Source organism: Stegodyphus dumicola, chromosome 8 (assembly GCF_044657685.1).
Source record: "Stegodyphus dumicola isolate Sdum_Otavi_A_Nest chromosome 8, ASM4465768v1".
Taxonomy (NCBI): domain Eukaryota; kingdom Metazoa; phylum Arthropoda; class Arachnida; order Araneae; family Eresidae; genus Stegodyphus; species Stegodyphus dumicola.
This window is the reverse complement of record NC_140775.1, coordinates 69,766,618-69,785,118: the sequence shown is the minus strand read 5'-3', so window position 1 is coordinate 69,785,118 and position 18,501 is coordinate 69,766,618. Positions and strand designations below refer to the sequence as shown.

The window sequence follows — 18,501 nt, the reverse complement described above, 5'->3', positions numbered from 1 at the left end:
TAGTCGGTATTCTCGGCACAGCAATTACGGGACTTGAACAGCGGAACTTTGTAACTGAACAAGAAATTTTGTCTGTTTATAGAATTAAAGAGAAAGTATTATCACATAAAACGAAGCAACTTAAACAACTTACATTGAAAGAAATGTTTAATAAAGTAAAGAAATAAATATAAAGCTTTTTTTTTTTTTTTTTTTTTTTTTTTTTTTTTGTAAATTTTGATACCCTTTAGATCATAATTGTTCTTTATTTCATAAATTACGGTTTCATATTTTTAATTTTAGAATTTCTGCATGCCATCTTATTTAAAAAGATTTAAACTGACGATCTATAATCCGGAATCGCCGAAGTCCCGAAGAGTCCGGATTAACGACTTTTGACTGTATTAATAAATGCATACCAAATTGAATTAACATTGAGGAGCTGAAATTTTGATAGCTGATTTTTTAAAACTACTCGTGTAATTTTTACAAAACTTGGTAGCTTGGCATAATTTGAGTCGTAGAATCGAAATATGAAAAAAAAATTGTGATGACATTTCAGAAAATTTATAAATCTAATACATATCCTAAATTGCTCTTCCGAAGATATGGATTTTAATTACTGGCCAGGACCATGAAGTTACCACAATAAAAAAAGGAATATACCAAGAACTCAAAGAATTATTTAAAGGTTTAAATGTAAGTGTGAGTCTTCTGATGTGCTCAATTCTGATGATAATTGTACTAGTAATAATATTGCTCATGATGTTATCTCTATGTGTACTAAAAGTTCTAAATCAGATCCATGCAATGTTAAAACTGATGTAAATTGTGTATCTAATGCTCAGAATGTTGGTACTGTTAAATAATCCTAAACCAAAAAGACCTTCTAAAAAATCTAATCGTCACCAGGTCACGGGTGTTTCTTGGTGACGTAAACTAACCAAAGAATTTGTAGACGGTCGGTGGCGCTGCGATCACCGAGGCAAGCGGCTGCACGTTCGAAGCGCTCCGTAAAAAAGTGTAAAACATTCCTTTCGCCTTAGTGATTATCAATTAAATTACTTTGAAACAGTGTTTTTTCTACAAAACCTACACCTTATCCAAAGTTTTCCAGCTCCGATGCTGATGAGAATGAAACAGCAAAATAATCAAATTTCTATAAATAAGTGACTTTAAATCAATCAATTTTAATTTGATTTAAATTCATTAGGAATATTAAACACGCGTACGCGGTGCTATATTTCAATGATTTGACTTATGATGTTGTTGTATAACTTTGTCAGACAAAATAATGTAATTTAATCATAAAATTCCTGTTAACAAATAGTTTATAAACATGTAACCTTTTAAAAAATTTCCATTTTGCAAAAGATCATACGTAAAATTACGTTTACGTTTCTTCACATACCTGAAGTTTTGGAAAGGCCATTTCTTTCTGCGTTCAAAATATCCATTAACGTGCCCCATTTCTTTTTTCCATACCCTTTACTAAATCCAGCAGCGTATTTTTTCGAAATATTTCACCATTTACTCGAACTCGATTTTTTTTTTCCTACCGCCATCCTCAGTAATAAGCACGTGCGAAACAGCTCCTTTGATAACAAACTACCTCTTTCCTCTGAGCCTGGAGCAATGTCAAGGTGAGATAGACTGGTTGCTATGCAATAAACGTCACTTCCGCACGGAATTTCCACTTCATTTTCCGCCGACGGAATTTGAAAGCGCCAGACTCGCTCTCCCTTCTGCTGTCGAGTGGAAAGAGAATCCCGACTGGTTTTCCGATATCGATCTCCACCGGTGTCCAGACTAGACCCCTAAAACACATTATTTTGTCTGAAAAGGTTATGCAACAACGTCAAAAGTCAAATCATTGAAATATAGCATTGCGTACGCATGTTTAATATTCCTAATAAAAATGATAATTTTAAAATTATTCAATAATAATTCCCCCCTCCCCAAATTTTAATTTTTAGCACCCCATGATTATATAAATAATTTTATTTATTCAGGAATTATACTTATCACGTAGCTACAAATATACTATGTATCGTAGATACTAATAAGTAGAAAACTTTGGTTTGATGCATTAAAAGACGATTTACTAGTGAGAAAAAAATATAACAAATTTTTAACAAAAGTAATAGGAAGGAAAATAAAAATAATTAAATAACTATAATTTAAATCATAAAACATATCATCTTGCACACAGACATATATATTAACATATGCAGTGAAAGGAAATTGCAGTACATATTCCTATTTGTGCCCTTTTTAAGTCGATCCCACTAGTGGCCGAGGGGGTAAAATCTACGAATACTAGTAGTGCGGTCCGAGGTTCGAATCCCGCGCACGGGCGTCATTACCAACTTATCATTGGTAACTTCCAGAAGCATAGAAGTTTAAGGCTGACAAAATCTGTTTTAAATATATATATGTATATATATAAAACAGTATTATAAATATATTAACAGATGCAGTGAAAGAAATTGCAGCACATGTTCCCATTTATACCCTTTTTAAATCGATCCCACCAGTGGCCGAGCGGTAAAATCGCTGAACACTACAAGTTCGGTCCAAGGTTGGAATCCCGCGAAGGGGCTGGCTGCATGGACGTTTTTATGGTTTTTTCCATGTGTTACGTGTATACGAGATAGTTTCCCTTAGAATGTCCTCCATGAAGGAAACTCTCACTTAAGGCAGATAGCCCTCGAGGCTTTGCCGTAATTACATAAAACTCAAACCAAGCACTTTTTAGATCTGAATAAAAATACAGAAAACTGATGTAATATCTAAAAGTAGACCAAATTAAACAATCTGATAACTAATTATAAATCATGCATTACATTATTTACAAGAATTTAGTTTAACCGAAAATTATATAGGAATTTAACTTGTTTTATACAGGAGATTCTAAAAACTATTGGAAATTCACATTGATATCGGTACAGTTAAAACTACTTAATTTTTTTAAATTCAAAGCAATTTAATGTAAATGTTGAATTTAGGATGTGCATAGTTTGAATTATATACTGCATATTCTTTAATGCATGTCAGATGTATTACATTTTTATACACTATAAATTAAAATAAAAGTAGAGGGAAATACATTATAATTTAAAACATAAAATTTCAAAATTTACAAATTACTCATGAAAACATGAAATTAAGTACATTGATATATGCATTCGTTTAAAAATTACAATTTTAAATTAAAAGTATGCACCCCAAATGTATATGTGAAATAGGAAAACACCAAATATATTATTTTCACTAAAATTTAATTAAGGCATTGGTAATATAGAATAAATAAATAATGTAGAGTAGTCAGCATCAAATGCGTTATTTCTATAGCGAAATACTTGAGTTTTTCACAAATCATAAAAATTAAAATCTATTATGTACACTTCCAAAAACAATCCGTGACCTCCGCCGTCCTCAGTTTAGCTTTAAAACGACAGTCAGAAACATAAACGGCAGCTGTCCAGCTGACGGAAAAATTTCCGACGCATCGATCTCTGTAATGATCGGTCGAGTAGATCGCAAAAAACGACCCGTTCTTCTATCTCGACGGTGTCCAGACTAGGAACCCTTGTTTTGAGGAATCTCGTGAAAGGGAAAATTGGGGATTAGGGCCATCGCGCTACTTCCCTCTCGGATCTTTTGGTTTCCCTTTTTTTTAGATCGCTTAAATATATTTTAGCCTTTAAATAATATTATAACACACCGATTTTTTTTTCTCATACTGTTCCTTGCATGCTTAAATGTCTATATGTAAGGGATGGAATATACTTCACTGCCTTAAGTAAATTCTTAGAACTATAAGCTTATATAAATAACAGTGTGCCTCATTGTGTTAACTTAGCATTAATTAACTAATAATAAATTATGATAGTAAAATAATTAAACTTGTAATAAATTATGACAGTAAAATTAATAAATACTATGTTTTATTTAAGTTTTTAATACATATACTCTGAAATACGAAATTGCCCCCCTTTCTATATCCTACCTTGCCTTCGCACCTAAGCTTGATTTTTGTCCATCGGTGCAGAAAGACTTAGCAGTTGCAAAACAAGACATCTGTCTACTTTGTCTGTCTGTCTGCCAGAATTCGTAGACGTTCTTTGAATTAACAAATATCTAGAGTGGCAACAGAAATTTTCGGCATCACATTTAAGTTTCTGTAAATGAGGAGAATGTGTTTACGCGCGCTTCCGTAATCTTTATCTACATGTGATAAATCTTAGTACCTTACTCATTCACGGTGACACATATGACTTATATCATGTCATCTTTAATGTGCTAGATTTTCTAGTACATTACATATCATATATGTGCTTACTTTTACGGTAAGCCTAATAGCATCCGTCAACTTAATGTTTTTACATTTCATTTCCTACGTGTAAGGATGTAGAAATTTTTTCACATTAAATGATTGTGAATCTTATTTGGATTATACAGTCTTTCTATTGCGCTTTTTAATATAATCATAGAATTTCGTCTTCTACAGTTTTATGTCACAAAAATAGAATATAGACATGTATAGTTAGTTATTCATATATGTTATCTTTAAAGAGTTGTAATCAGTTATAGTGTTAAGTAGTGATATTTTATATTAATCTTGTAAAGCATTAAGTTTCCCCGGTTATTATAGTTTATCGACGGTTGCTAAGCTTCACCTAGTTATGTAATTTCTTCCCATTTATGAAAGTATAATCAGAAAAATGCTCACTTCGTATTTTCATTTATTATTTGTAAATAATTTTGTGTGATTGAGGAAATCTGCGTACACATTCCAAATACGAATGATAAAACAAACATATTGGTCATACATCAATAATATGAACATGAATACACATTTTTTATAACTAGAATATTGTTGATAGTTAGGAAACGTATTATTATTTTATAGTAGATTTTATCAACTGTGTTGAAGGTAATTAAGACAAATCATGAATAGCAGTCAACAGTTATTATCATAAAATTATGTTAGAATATAGCTGATTAAGCCAGGTAGAGCAGAACTATACTTAATGATTTAATTGATGTTTTGCAAAGGTGAAATGAATATGTTACATAAAAAGTATTATTGAAATAATAATATGTATATTTTTTTAATGTAGCTGTAAACAAGTGCAATGACGTCAATTATAAAGTTGTTGCCGTTATCTGGGGTATATAGTGAGGACCCTCACTGCTATATACTTCAAGTAGATGAATTCCGATTCCTTCTGGACTGTGGTTGGGATGAAAATTTTAATATGACACATATAAAAGAACTAAAAAAGTGAGCAGTTTTTTCTATATATGTATATATTTTGCTTTTAATAATTTAATAAAATTCAGTTAATATTTTAAATGTGATGCATTTAAGTGCGTGTACCTACACATTTGTCTAACTGTATGTCATTAGTGCCCGAGCTAATCATCATCACTCTAAATTAATTTTAATAAGTTGTTAATGTAATTTTAGGTATTTTTCCATTATGTACCTGCCACACATTTTGATAGTGCTATTGTAATGATATATGTGTGTATGTTTAATTATTCTTGTTTACACACACATACTTCCTAAGATGGTGTTAGTTTTGGCTTTCAGCATGTGTTTGGCTTTTTATTCACAGGGGTCAAAATGCATGACAGATCCATAACAGAAAATTACCTAATTTTAAATATTTATAATTTATCAATATATCCAATTTATAATTTTATAAGCATTGTCAGCATTATTTTAATCAATAAAAGGCCTTTCTACCAACATTAAAATAACAAACATTCATATTCAGTCTTTATATTTAGTAAGAGGTGTAAGTGCACATAATAATGCTTTCAAATACTTAAGAAGAATATTGATTGATTTTAGAATAATACATGTTAACTTGTTACTTAATATATAGCAAACGTATGTGTACCTTTTGTGTTGTTGTAACATTGCTTTTCTAGTGCTTAAGAATTATTGTAACCACCTTAACATATTTTTCGACAAAAAGGAATGGTGACTTATATTAATAATAAAATTTTTATTAAACACATATATATTATGCATATATTTTACATTTTAATTAGGCATTTATCATGAAAATCAATAAACAAACCCATTATAAGGGTACTTTTTGCTTCTTTTGTTTTGCATCAAATTCCGTGGAACAGATTTAAAACAGTTATTCTTTTGCAATTCTGTTGAAAAATATTATATTGCTGCAGAAATTTTCTCACTATTTCCTCCATTGCAGACCAATTCTACGGCTAAATAATATTTTAAAACCGAGTTTAAGATATCACTATTTGTTCATAAAAACTGTTAGAATTTAGAATACAACAAGGAGAATGCATATGAAAATGGTGATGTGGCCTGTCGTAAAAACTGAAGAATTGAAAAACTTTTATTGCAGACAGTTATCAGAATAGGGTTTTCTGAAAAATTGGCAACAACTAAAGTGGTTGTGTTAATATGTAAGCATGACTTTCCTTGTTACCTTGTGACGAAAATATTGCAAATTGTCAACTTGTTGACTTCATTATATTCAGTACATATTGACTATGTATATTTGGAATATCAAATAAGCAAAATTTATTTCTATTTTAAAAAAGGAATAGATCTCTCTAGCTGCTTTTAAAGCACTTTGTTTTTACTATAGAAATTTCTTGGTTTTGTTATTTATTTTTCAGATTTGCATTTATTTTCTAAAGACAGAGAAGTAAAATTTCTATTTTAGATGTAAGGAGTTTAATTAAAATGTTTTTGTATTATTACTGGACAGTTAAAAATTTAAGACATGATTGATGTCATGTGAGAGAAGCAATTATGCTATGCAATGCAATCAGAAGTTGCGTATAGTTTTGATTAGAGAAAGATAGAATTAAAGGACATAAATAGTTATTTTTCTCCGGTGAATTATCAAGAAAACAATGTTCTTCAAATAAGCACTGAATATGTTTTTCGGATTGTTTATTTTATGAAAAAAAAAAAAAAAAGTATATCTCATTGAATAAGATATAAAAGTCATTTCAAATATATTTTAAATGGAAATAAAGGGAGAAACATATATATGTTAGCTTTGCTTTCACACAATGTTTTCGGTGCATGTGCCCCTTTCTATAAAGAAATATGAAATTATATTTATGATTAACTTAGAAGTGTTTAAATGAAATGCATTTATTCAAAATGCTTTCCAAGGGTCCAAGTGTTTGATGTTTTGTTCCACTTCAAATCGCAGTTTTGTGCTATTTTTTTGAAGCCTCACTCCAAGAATATATAAACCTTAGAACATCAGAAAAGAGAATCAAGATGATTTAAATCAATGGTCTGAAAATGGTAGCCCCTGAAGCAATTTTGTGTGGCCCATGAATATGCAAGGTATGACACACATACACATACACATACACATACACATACACACACACACACAAAAAAAAAAAAAAAGAGAGAGAGAGAGAGAGAGACTGGTCCAATAAATCATTGTACTTACAGAATCAGTTCTCCATGACATCACCTTCAAAGTAGTTCCCTTCAGCATTCACACACTTCTGCGTTCGGTGCTGCCATTGCTGGTAACAGTTCTGGAACTAGGTTTTTGGAATGCCCTTCAGGAAATTCTCCGTTTTTGCCTGAACCTCCTCAGCTGAGGTGAAATGGGTTCCCTTTAAGTAAGATTTAACTTTAGGGAATAAAAAAAAAGTCGCATGGAGCCATATCAGGTGAAAAAGGAGGATGCCCCATCACAGTAAAATTTTTGCTGGTCAGAAACCGCTTTACAGATAGGGCCATGTGAGCGGGTGCATTATCCTGGTGCAACAGCCATCAATCACTCTAAAACTGGCCTTTTTTTTTTTCATGAAATCTTTTTAGTACTTCAGTGTAGTAGTATTGATTAACAGTCTGACCACTGGGAACCCATTCAATCAAGATGAACGTGATGAGTGTCCTCTTGGCTGCACAACACATTCATCATCTTCCATACTGTCCCTTCCCACTGAAAACCGCTTATGCTATTCAAGCATACATGCATGAGATAAAAGTTTCATCTCCATAAGCCTTGGTTAACATTTGAAATGTTTCCTCCGTGGCTGATTTCTTAAGTTTCACAACGAACTTGATGTTGATTCGCTGTTCAGTTTTTACATTAGACATTTTTCTGGGAGAATGCAGTTGCACGTGTTCACTCAATGACGCAGTATTCCCCACTGGCATGGTCGGTTAAGTCGAAACTGGCCACATAGAGGAGGTATGTGGCATAACATCACCAAAACAGTTTTTGCCAATTCCACTCTTTTCTTGAAGCTGCACACTTAGTTTCTTTCTTTCTTTCTTTTTTTGTGTCACACCTCATATCTGTGCGAGATTTTTTTTTTTTTTTTCTAGTGTGAAATTTATTAACAATAAGCACAGACACTGAAGACTCACTAATGAACATTTGAACAACTGTATTAAAATAGCAGCCATTACTTACTCTCCCAACATTAAAAGTGATGACAAAAAAAGAGTTCTACTCTTCTCGTTAAGTTAATAGGTCTGATAAAAAAATGTTATTACATTTGTTATTTATTACCAACTACACTTCAGTTTCTTTCATATTTACAATTCAATTTCAGTTTCTTTTTGTTATATACAGTTTAATTGATTTCATATTTACTAAAATATAACTTTATAGGCAATAAACAATTGTAAGATTTTTTAAAAAATGCTGCTAGTCTTTTGGTTGGTAGCTCAGTAGAGTGTCAAAGCAGTATGGTAGTTCAGAAGCATCATAAATTTGGCAACCACTGATTTAGATGAACAGTCAGTTGTCCAATTGATTAATTGTATTTAAGGCTAATCTTCGGAATATGGTAACAGGTAGTTTGGCAACATTTTGGTAAGGCGATAAAGGTTACTAGTGAGGACTTTAGCAGTGTACATGGATAAAGTCAAGTGTGCGCATTGCCACTTTTGTGCAATTCTGGGATGTTTTTTTAAGTGAAAATAGGTCGACGTGTACATGGATGATACCGTGTATGTGCAATTCTTAAAAACGCAGCAAGCAGTGGGCGATTCTGCACTTTCTCCCAGTTTCGCACCTAATCTTCGTCATGATTAAGCACTTTTGTTCCATAACTTTTGTTGCACTTTTGTTCATTCTGCCCTTGTTTTGATAGAGTTAACTGAAGTGGTGATTTTACATTTGTTGCCATTGTGATAATTGCAAGCTCATTACCTCTTGTCATTTCACATAAAGTTGTTAAAGGAATAAATACCATTAGATTTATTTGATATTTGGCTGAAAACATAATTTTATTAAATTCATATTGAACTTTTTTTTTTTTTTTCATTAATAAACCGGAATTTAAGTATGTGAAGTAGTAACTATATAAAAGTTTAAAAACTAGAATCCTTTCAAATTTTAAAAATTTCTTTTGGGAACAACATATGAAAGTGTTGTGGAAATGGAAATATTTATATTTAATAGGCAACTAAAATGCCTAAAATAAAATTTAAAATACATAGTACATATAATTTTTTATAACTGATCTTTGAAATTATCTTTGAATATTGTATAGATGCAGCTTTGTTAGTTATGAATTCAAGTTTTCTGATCTATTTATTTGTTTATTTTCTCCTTTGATTTTTTTTTTTTTCTTTTGGATGAAAACTTGTCAAGAATATATATATTTTAAATTGAGTATAAATGATAAATATCTTGTATTCTGTAATTTTATTTAAAGTTAAGGCCCCCCCCCTTTTTTTTTTTTTTTTCAGGCATGTTCATCAAATAGATGCTGTACTTTTATCTTATCCAGATATTCTACATCTTGGTGCTTTACCATATGCTGTTGGAAAATGCAATTTGGACTGCCCAATTTATGCTACTATACCTGTATATAAAATGGGACAGATGTTTATGTATGACTTGTTTCAGGTAATTAATATGCTGTTTTAAAAATAAATATATGATTCTGATTTATCATAATTTATTGCAATTATCTAGTGTCAGCAGTTCTAGGGTATAAAAAGGTATATTTAAAAATTAAAAAGTATATTGTTGTTTTGGTACTGTATTTAATTAATTTTAGCATTTTATAAATATTAAATTGTGGCCAATGTGAATACTACAAGACTTTCTTGTACAACCTATTAAATATTCTTTTTAGAACTGTAGCGTTGCGTGCCTCCAACTTGCACGCAACCAAGAGGTGACTGTGAAAACTGGATAAAAGACAGAGTCTTGTTAAGAGTTTAAGTCCCTTTTTATTCAACGTAATAAATTACAAGTGCGTGCTCTTGACGCTCACAAACTGCGCCAACTCGGCGGTCAAATAAAAATAATAACCTGAAAAGAAACTAAAGACAAGACTCTAACTACGAGGCTCTCTAAAAGTAACTAACCTCACCGCGTTTTACAATACCGCTAATTCAGCAAACTTGAAGATCACTTGAACATTAACAATTCTTCCAGGCCAGCACCCAGGCCGAAACGCGGGGTTCTTCAATTTCTGGCTAACTACCTCCGCGCTCGTGAAGTAAGAACAGCACACCTTGAACTCGTTTCCTTTCTATTTAACTCAGAATACTTCCGCTGATAATTTGAATCCTTGCGCGTTCTACTAAAATTTACATACTCTGGCATTGGCAGTTCCAGGGGAAAGTAAGGCTTGACAGGAAAGGTAGTTTAAACTTAAAATAAATGTTAGTTAAAATAAATATAAACCCTACATTTGCCGCTGCCAGAATTTGGAAAACTTGGAAGCGGGTCCTACAAACGACCTGTTGTAAGTTTCTATAATTCTGAACTAACTCTCGAGAACCTCATTTACACAAAAAAAATCTTATGTAACAAATTGTATACTAAAATTCTGTGTATACTTATAACTCTGTTTTCTTACAGCAACTTTTCCTGGACTCTTAGTTATTGCTTAATTCACATTCATTCAATTTTTGAAGCATTAATTTAACTTTACCCTGGCTCTCCACCATGTGTGGTGTCAAACGGGAATATTCGTGTTTTAGTCTTACAACACTTCCCCTAACCACCATGATTTGTTAGAATTCAACAACCAAATAGACACACCTTACTCGACATTCTACAACTCAATGAGCTACTTTAACATTCTTAAAAATTCAAGTGTAGGTGGAGAACCCTACAAAATACATTCATTCTAACTTCCCCCTCATTCATCTTTAAACATGCAGGCTTTCGCTCTAAAGCATGACTTTATCTACAGTTTAATACTTAAATTTTGAATTCATTAATTTTGAGCATTTTACTTTTAGCATCTAAAATTTTATGCTTCTAGACTAAATTCTACTTTTACATAACATTCAAGTATTTACGTACATTTACAAAATTTTAATACATATGATTTTTACAATTTACCATAAAATGAATAAGAGAAATAAATTTTTACTTTACTCATTCTTCGCCAAGCTGGCGGCACTGAAACTAAAATTCTTATTAATACAAGAATACAAAGTTATTTTTATCTTTGGCCAAATTTTGGCTTTAACATAACAGAATTAGTCTTTCGACCAACAGAAAATGCTTGTTCTTAGCTTTTATACTTAAAGAAAATAATACTTTCGCCTTAGCTAAATAAAGTAAAACAAAACTAAGTCTCAACCGAGACATATTGACTTTCGTCAAAACATAGAACTTCGTACTTATGCATAACATTTCGGAACAAAAGAGAAAAAAAAATTTATAGAAGATTTTAACTTATCTTTGAGTTTTCGATGCTTGAAACTCCGTCATTCTTTTGTGGCAATATTGTTCCAAAGTTATAGGTTTCATGGACGTCAATCTTCTCCTTACTGCCCTCCGAGTGTCGTCCACATTAGTTTTTCTTTTGCGTCCTCTGCATGCTGGCCACTTGGCGGAGTAATCGTCTGGTTGTTGTCGTTTCTGTTTTTCCATGGGACGGCTGGTCTTGACGTCCTCCGGCCTGGAGTCCTTCTTGAATTTCTTCTGTTGTTCATGGTATTTTTGTTCCTCCTGTTGCCATTTCAGTTTCCGGAACGGCAGCCTTGCTGGCACCTGACTCTCTGGCCCTGGGCGCGTTCTCCTTGATGTATAATTTCTCCTGCGATCCGTTGTAGGTGGTGTTTTGCTCTTTACCACGGTTTCTTTATGCGGTGCATCTGTATTCTTGTTTTTCTTAAATGCTGGAGTTTGAAAGTTTTTCTTTTTTCTTTTTGGTACCGTCGTCCGGGTTGTAGAAGGGCTAGGTCTCTCTTCAGTTCTCTGCTTCTTGGGTGGTGGAACAGTTGTTGTTATCTCTGGACCTTCTACTTGCTTTACAGATCTCCCCTCTCTCGTTCTTAAGGTATAATATGACACCTTTGATTTCCTGAATTACATAGGGGCCTTCAAATTTTGGAGCTAGCTTTGCCGTAAAATTGTCTGGGGCACTTGATAAAGAAAATTTCCGCTTCAATACTTTATCCCCAACTTTAAAATCTGCTTCACGGCGTTTTCTATCATAATATGTTTTTTTGCTTATTTCTTGCCGTATCCGAGCTTTTAAGCGTCTGATCAATCAGTTTTTGCACATCTTTCTGTTTAAACTCTTGCTCTCTTTGTTGCACAAAGAATAATTTATCTAAAGGCGTAATTAACTTTCTGCCTAAAAATAATTCTGCTGGGGTTTTTCCCATAGTATCGTGATTTGCCGTTCTTAAAGCATAAGCTAATTCATTTATGTAGCCATCCCAGCGCTTGTGATGTGTGCTCACGTAACTGCGAATTATTTTTACTATGTTTTTATTCACTCTTTCTGCTATGTTTGCCTGTGGTCTATACGGAACCATTTTGATATGGCGTATGCAAAGTCCATTGCATATGTTTTCAAATATTTGACTAATAAATTGTTTTCCGTTATCGCTAATGACTTTTATCGGTGCACTATATTTTAAAATGTATTTGTGTAAGAATGCATCTACGACTGTTTTGGCAGATGCGCGTTTCAGTGGAACAATTTCTGTCCATTTTGAAAAATGATCTACTATTACTAAAAGAAAACGATTTTTATTTAACTCGCTCTGGGGGAAGGGACCAAGAAGATCTATGCGTAAAATTTCATTCGGAAATGTAGCGCGAATGCTATTTAAGTACCCGGCTGGGCTGTAATTCATATCATTTATTAACTGACATTGATTGCAGCACCTGACATACGCCGTTACTATTTTGTATAATTGCGGGAAATATACCGCCTCGCGTACCCTTTCTAAAGTCTTTCTGACCCCTAAATGACCCGCTGTTTTCTCGTCGTGTAATTCCTTCAAAATGCTTAATCGAAGCGAGGCTGGGATGACTGGTTTGTACTCGAGATTTTCGTTTGTTGTTTTCGTATAAAATAATAAATTATCTATTATTTCGTAGTTTTCTGCTCTATTTCTTATCGCATCGATATCTGTGTGCTCAAAGCTTTCGGGGTCTTTCAAATATGCATAGATATTTCCAAATTCAGGATCAGCTTTCAGTTCAGTAATAATCGTATCTCTAGAATCTAAAATTTTTGAAGTCAACACAGCGCATTTAAGTTCATTTCCTTCATCGTCCAATTTTATACGAGAAAGTGCGTCAGCTACATTGTTTTCCTTACCCGGTTTATATTTTATTCTGATATTATATTCTTGGAGTTTTAAAGCCCATCTGTTTAACCTGGGCATTAGGTTTTTCCCCGAGTAAAGTCTACCAACAGCCGCATGATCCGAAAAGACTGTTACTGGCGCTTTGCCGAAATAAACTCAATTTGTGTACAGCCATTAATACGGCTAATGTTTCTCTTTCTGTAGCTGTATAATTCCTTTGTGTCTGATTCAATGTTTTACTAAAAAATACTAGAGGATGGCTATTTTGCATAAGAACCGCACCCACCGCATAGTCTGACGCATCTGCTGCAATTTCCAGGTTTTCGTCCCCCTCCGGGAATTTTAAAACAGGGGCATTGATGAGCGCTTCTTTTAATCTTTCAAAAGCTGTGTTTGCTTCCGCTGTCCACGTAAATTTACCTTTCTTTCTTTTGATTACTAAGAGTGGTTCAACAATATTAGCGAAATCTTTTATGAAAGACATAACCCAAGGAAAGAAGAAAGTTTCTTGGCGGTGGGAAATTCTTGATGGCTTTTATTTTTCAATCTTGCGTTTCTATATCCTTTTGCGAAATTTTATAACCTAGATATTTAAGTTCTTTAGTTGCGAACTTGCATTTTGAGGCGTTAATTGTAAGACCTCTTTTAATAATTTAAAAACTTGTTCTAGATCATTAATGTGTTGTTCCAATGTACTACTCGTTATAATTATATCATCTGGATAAATTAAAGTTGATTTTCCTAGGACAGGCTTTAGAACAATGTCCATAGCTCTCTGGAATGTTGATGGGGCCCCACACAACCCAAAGGGCATGCGAAAAAATGCATAGTGCCCGATTTTGTTATAAACGCGGTTTTATGTACGTCTTCGAGTCTCATAGCTATTTGATAGTAGCCAGACGTTAAGTCCAAAGTAGACATGTATCTTGTCGATTTGATCTGTCTAATGATTTCCTCTATAACCGGCAAAGGGTAAACTGGAAATTTAGTGATACTATTTAGTTTTCTGTAATCAATAGCAAACCTCCAAGCCCTTTTTTCCGAAGGAGGAAACTCGTTCTTTTTCCTACATAGTACGACTGGACTCGTGTACTCACTATTTATGGGCGTTATTATTTTATTCTTTAACATCTCCTGAATATGTTCTTCGATGATTACGTCTTTTTGTTTGTCGTACCGATAAGGTTTAGTCCCACAAGGTTTTTCGGCATTTAATTGAATCTTGTGCGTGACTATTTGACAATTTCCTGGTTTTTCTGAAAACAAATTAGAAAAATTTTTCACCACTTGCTGTATTGCTTGCCTTTCATGGTCATTCAGATGGCTAAGGTCCACTTGCGGTGTCTCCACAGGTTCCACCACCCTCTGGTCCATCTCCATACCACGGAACTGTCTTGAAAATTCAATTTGGCCCTCGTGGCCCTTAAAAACTCCATACCTAAAATAAGAGGATTTTGCAGATTTTTCACTACAAAAATTAATACTTTGAGGCTTTCCTCTTTTACCTGTATGTTTAATGATAATTTCCCGATGCAGTGACATGTTTTTCCTTCCGCCGCTATAATTTCCGTATTTTTGGTTTTAAATAATCGTACCCTATAAAAATTCTTTTTGAAGTAATTTTCGCTCATAAAATTTCCTTCTGCTCCTGTATCGATGAGGGCTTCTACTGGTACATCGCCAGCCAGGACTTGTATAATTGGTAGATGTGAGTTTTTTACAATGACCGTATTTAAATGTCTTTTTGAGGGTTTTTTTAAAACTTCCGGGGTCTGGACCCTCCCTTTCACAGGCCCCTCTACTCGTTTAAAGCTTTCCTTTCAAATTGTGCCTTCTGGGTATTCGGATGTTTATCTTCGAATTTTCTTTTTGGGCCTTGACCTTCGAGTTTCGATGAGTTAGCTTGATAGCTCTTTCCCCCATAAGAGCGATTTCCATTTCTGGTTTCCTCATTTGAAGATTTCCTTCGGGTACTTTGAGAATACGTTGCAGCTCTAGCTTTTCCCGCTATTCTGCGATTTTGAAACTTCACCGCCAATTCGAAGAGCTCCTGCAATGTGCTTGGGTTTCTAATTTCGAAGTAGTCTTGAACAGCGGGTAACAATCTTGGTAAGATTATTTCAATAATTTCCGCATCGGGTTTCTTCCCATACAGCATATCCGTCAGCTTAATTTTTCGTAGAATAAAGTCCGTCAAATCTTCTATATCCCGTTGATAGAAACTATATAGTTCGGCTTCCTACCTTGCTCGATCTTTCACTATGGGGAAGGCCTTTACTAACGATTTTTTGAAATTTTCAAATGTATATGTCTGGCTTCCAAATTCCCCTAATAAAAATTTGCCTATATTTTTCCACCATAGCGCGGCCTGTCCTCTTAGTGCGGATGTGGCGATGGCAACTTTTTGTCTTTCAGGAACAGGGTAGAGCTGAAAGTGGTTTTCTAGACATTCTAGAAATACCGCCACCGAATTTTTTCCGTCGAAATGGACGTTTGGCTTGATTGACGCTCTCAAAGTCTGGACCAGGTATCCAAATCCTTCCAATTGGCTTGTCATTTCTTGGTGTTGTCCAGCGGCTTCCATCCAATTTTCGGCCATTTCAGTTCGATAAGTGTTCGGGCGCCAGTGTAGCGTTGCGCGCCTCCAACTTGCACGCAACCAAGAGGTGACTGTGAAAACTGGATAAAACACAGAGTCTTGTTAAGGGTTAAAGTCCCTTTTTATTCAACGTAATAAATTACAAGTGCGTGCTCTTGACGCTCACAAACTGCGCCAACTCGGCGGTCAAACAAAAATAATAACCCGAAAAGAAACTAAAGACAAGACTCTAACTACGAGGCTCTCTAAAAGTAACTAACCTCACCGCGTTTTACAATACCGCTGCTAATTCAGCAAACTTGAAGATCACTTGAACGATTAACAATTCTTCCAGGCCAGCACCCAGGCCGAAACGCGGGGTTCTTCAATTTCTGGCTAACTACCTCCGTGCTCGTGAAGTAAGAACAGCACACCTTGAACTCGTTTCCTTTCTATTTAACTCAGAATACTTCCGCTGATAATTTGAATCCTTGCGCGTTCTACTAAAATTTACATACTCTGGCATTGGCAGTTCCAGGGGAAAGTAAGGCTTGACAGGAAAGGTAGTTTAAACTTAAAATAAATGTTAGTTAAAATAAATATAAACCCTACAAAACAACAATAAACTGATATTAAATATCCTTAGATATTTATTGTTAGACTAACTACATATTTAAACTTATTATATGTGTAGTTAGATTTTGCTATTTGTTGAAAATTAATTTTTTTAAACATTTGGCATTGCCCAAACAGGAATATTTTCATCATTTAAAAGATTTTTGCAATTGGAAGTCTGTGACTATGACTAAATATTATGAAAAAAAAGGTGGGTAAGTACTCCTTTAAGCCAGGTAAGGGAGTATGTATGTATATGGGATGAAAAAGACATAGCAATGTCAAAGATTAAATATTCAGCTTTATTCAATTGACATTTGCAATCACAATTTACTTGGCACTTTAATTGTGCCTGTTCAAGAACTTATACACTTTTGATACTGTTGCCACAGGAAGAGAGCAAAGCGAAATAGCGCTAAGTGGCAACAGAGGTATAAAGCAAATGTGCACAGTTATATCCAACGTGGAAGCTCACCAAGAGAAAGTTTTGGTTCAAATTACTTTAGAAATAAATTAAGAGAAAACTTAAAAAGTGCTCGAAACTCTGAGTTTAGGTACCGAATTAGCTACGTCATCAGCGTTATAGCCATGTGATATAGACTGATCTAGAAATGATGCAGTCGAAGAAATTTATTGCGATATTTAGAATACAGATAAGAAGTACCCAAATTAAAAATGAGAAATCAAGAGGCTATTGCTAAATTAAATTGTAAAACTGATTTACATATTTTTTATCTTGCACATCTATGCTCATTTGGTGCTGCCAATTGCAATAAAAAGAGGTGAACAACTAGATATTATAGCTGACCCATATACAAAATTTCAACGTTCAATGTATAATCATTTTTTAACTATGCAAAATACATATACATACATGCGTACAAATCTCACGAAAAATTCCATTTTACAATTCATTTTGGAAAAAGTCTTTTATTCTATCCATACTTACAGACATATAGAAAAAAAGTCATCCAAATTGCTTCAAGAACAGTTTAAATGGATACTTCTATTGAAATACGATACTCAAAATTTTTTGGGATACAATAGTTCCTTTACTTCGTACTAGGAAGTAAAAATAATGTGTATATGGGACTGTGTTTGAAATTTTATCTAGCAATTAATTCTTATGAAATATACGAGGCGTATTCGGAAACTAAGTACCGTTTTGAAAAAAAAAAAAAAAAAAAAATAAAACAATTTTTTTCAAATCCAATTTTTTTTTACATGAAAATACATGTCTTAAACTATTTTTCAACATAGTTTCGCCAATGATCAAACACTTGTCATAGTGGTTGACCAGTTTTTGTATACCATCGTCAAAGAAACTTCCCGCCAGTTTCGATAACCACGACTCCACAGCATTTTTCGTGTCATCGTCAGATCCAAAGTGCTTGCCACCAAGCTCGCGCTTCATGTGCAGGAACAAGTGATAGTCGGACGGCGCCAAGTCCGGGCTGTATGGTGGGTGATCGAACTGCTCCCAGTGAAACTGTCGAATTAACAATTGAGTGACACCAGCAGTATGGGGCCGAGCATTGTCATGGAGCAACACAATTCCTTTACTGAGCATTCCTCTTCGTTTGTTTTGAATGGCACGCCTTAGTTTTGTTAAAGTCTCACAATATTGTGCCGCATTAATGGTTTCATCTCTGGGAAGAAATTCAGTAAGCAAAATGCCTTTCCTATCCCAGAAGACAGTGCACATGATTTTTTGTGATGACGTTGTCACTTTGATCTTTTGTTTTTTCGGAGAATGAGTGTG

The 18,501-nt window shown here is 33.8% G+C and overlaps 1 protein-coding gene across 2 annotated transcripts in view; it reads left to right on the top strand.

The window, feature by feature from the left end:
- Window positions 1-4,102: 4,102 nt before the first annotated feature.
- The window catches only part of Cpsf100 (cleavage and polyadenylation specificity factor subunit 2), a 108,390-nt gene continuing 93,991 nt past the window's right edge, over window positions 4,103-18,501 (top strand). The window contains exons 1-3 of one of the 2 annotated variants that reach the window (XM_085821978.1): window positions 4,103-4,331; window positions 5,106-5,269; window positions 9,719-9,878. In XM_085821978.1, coding sequence (XP_085678104.1) covers window positions 5,121-5,269; window positions 9,719-9,878 — 309 coding nt within the window. In that variant the 5' untranslated portion in view covers window positions 4,103-4,331; window positions 5,106-5,120. Of the gene's footprint in view, window positions 4,385-5,105; window positions 5,270-9,718; window positions 9,879-18,501 lie in introns of both variants that reach the window. The other variant, XM_085821979.1, reaches the window with a different exon arrangement.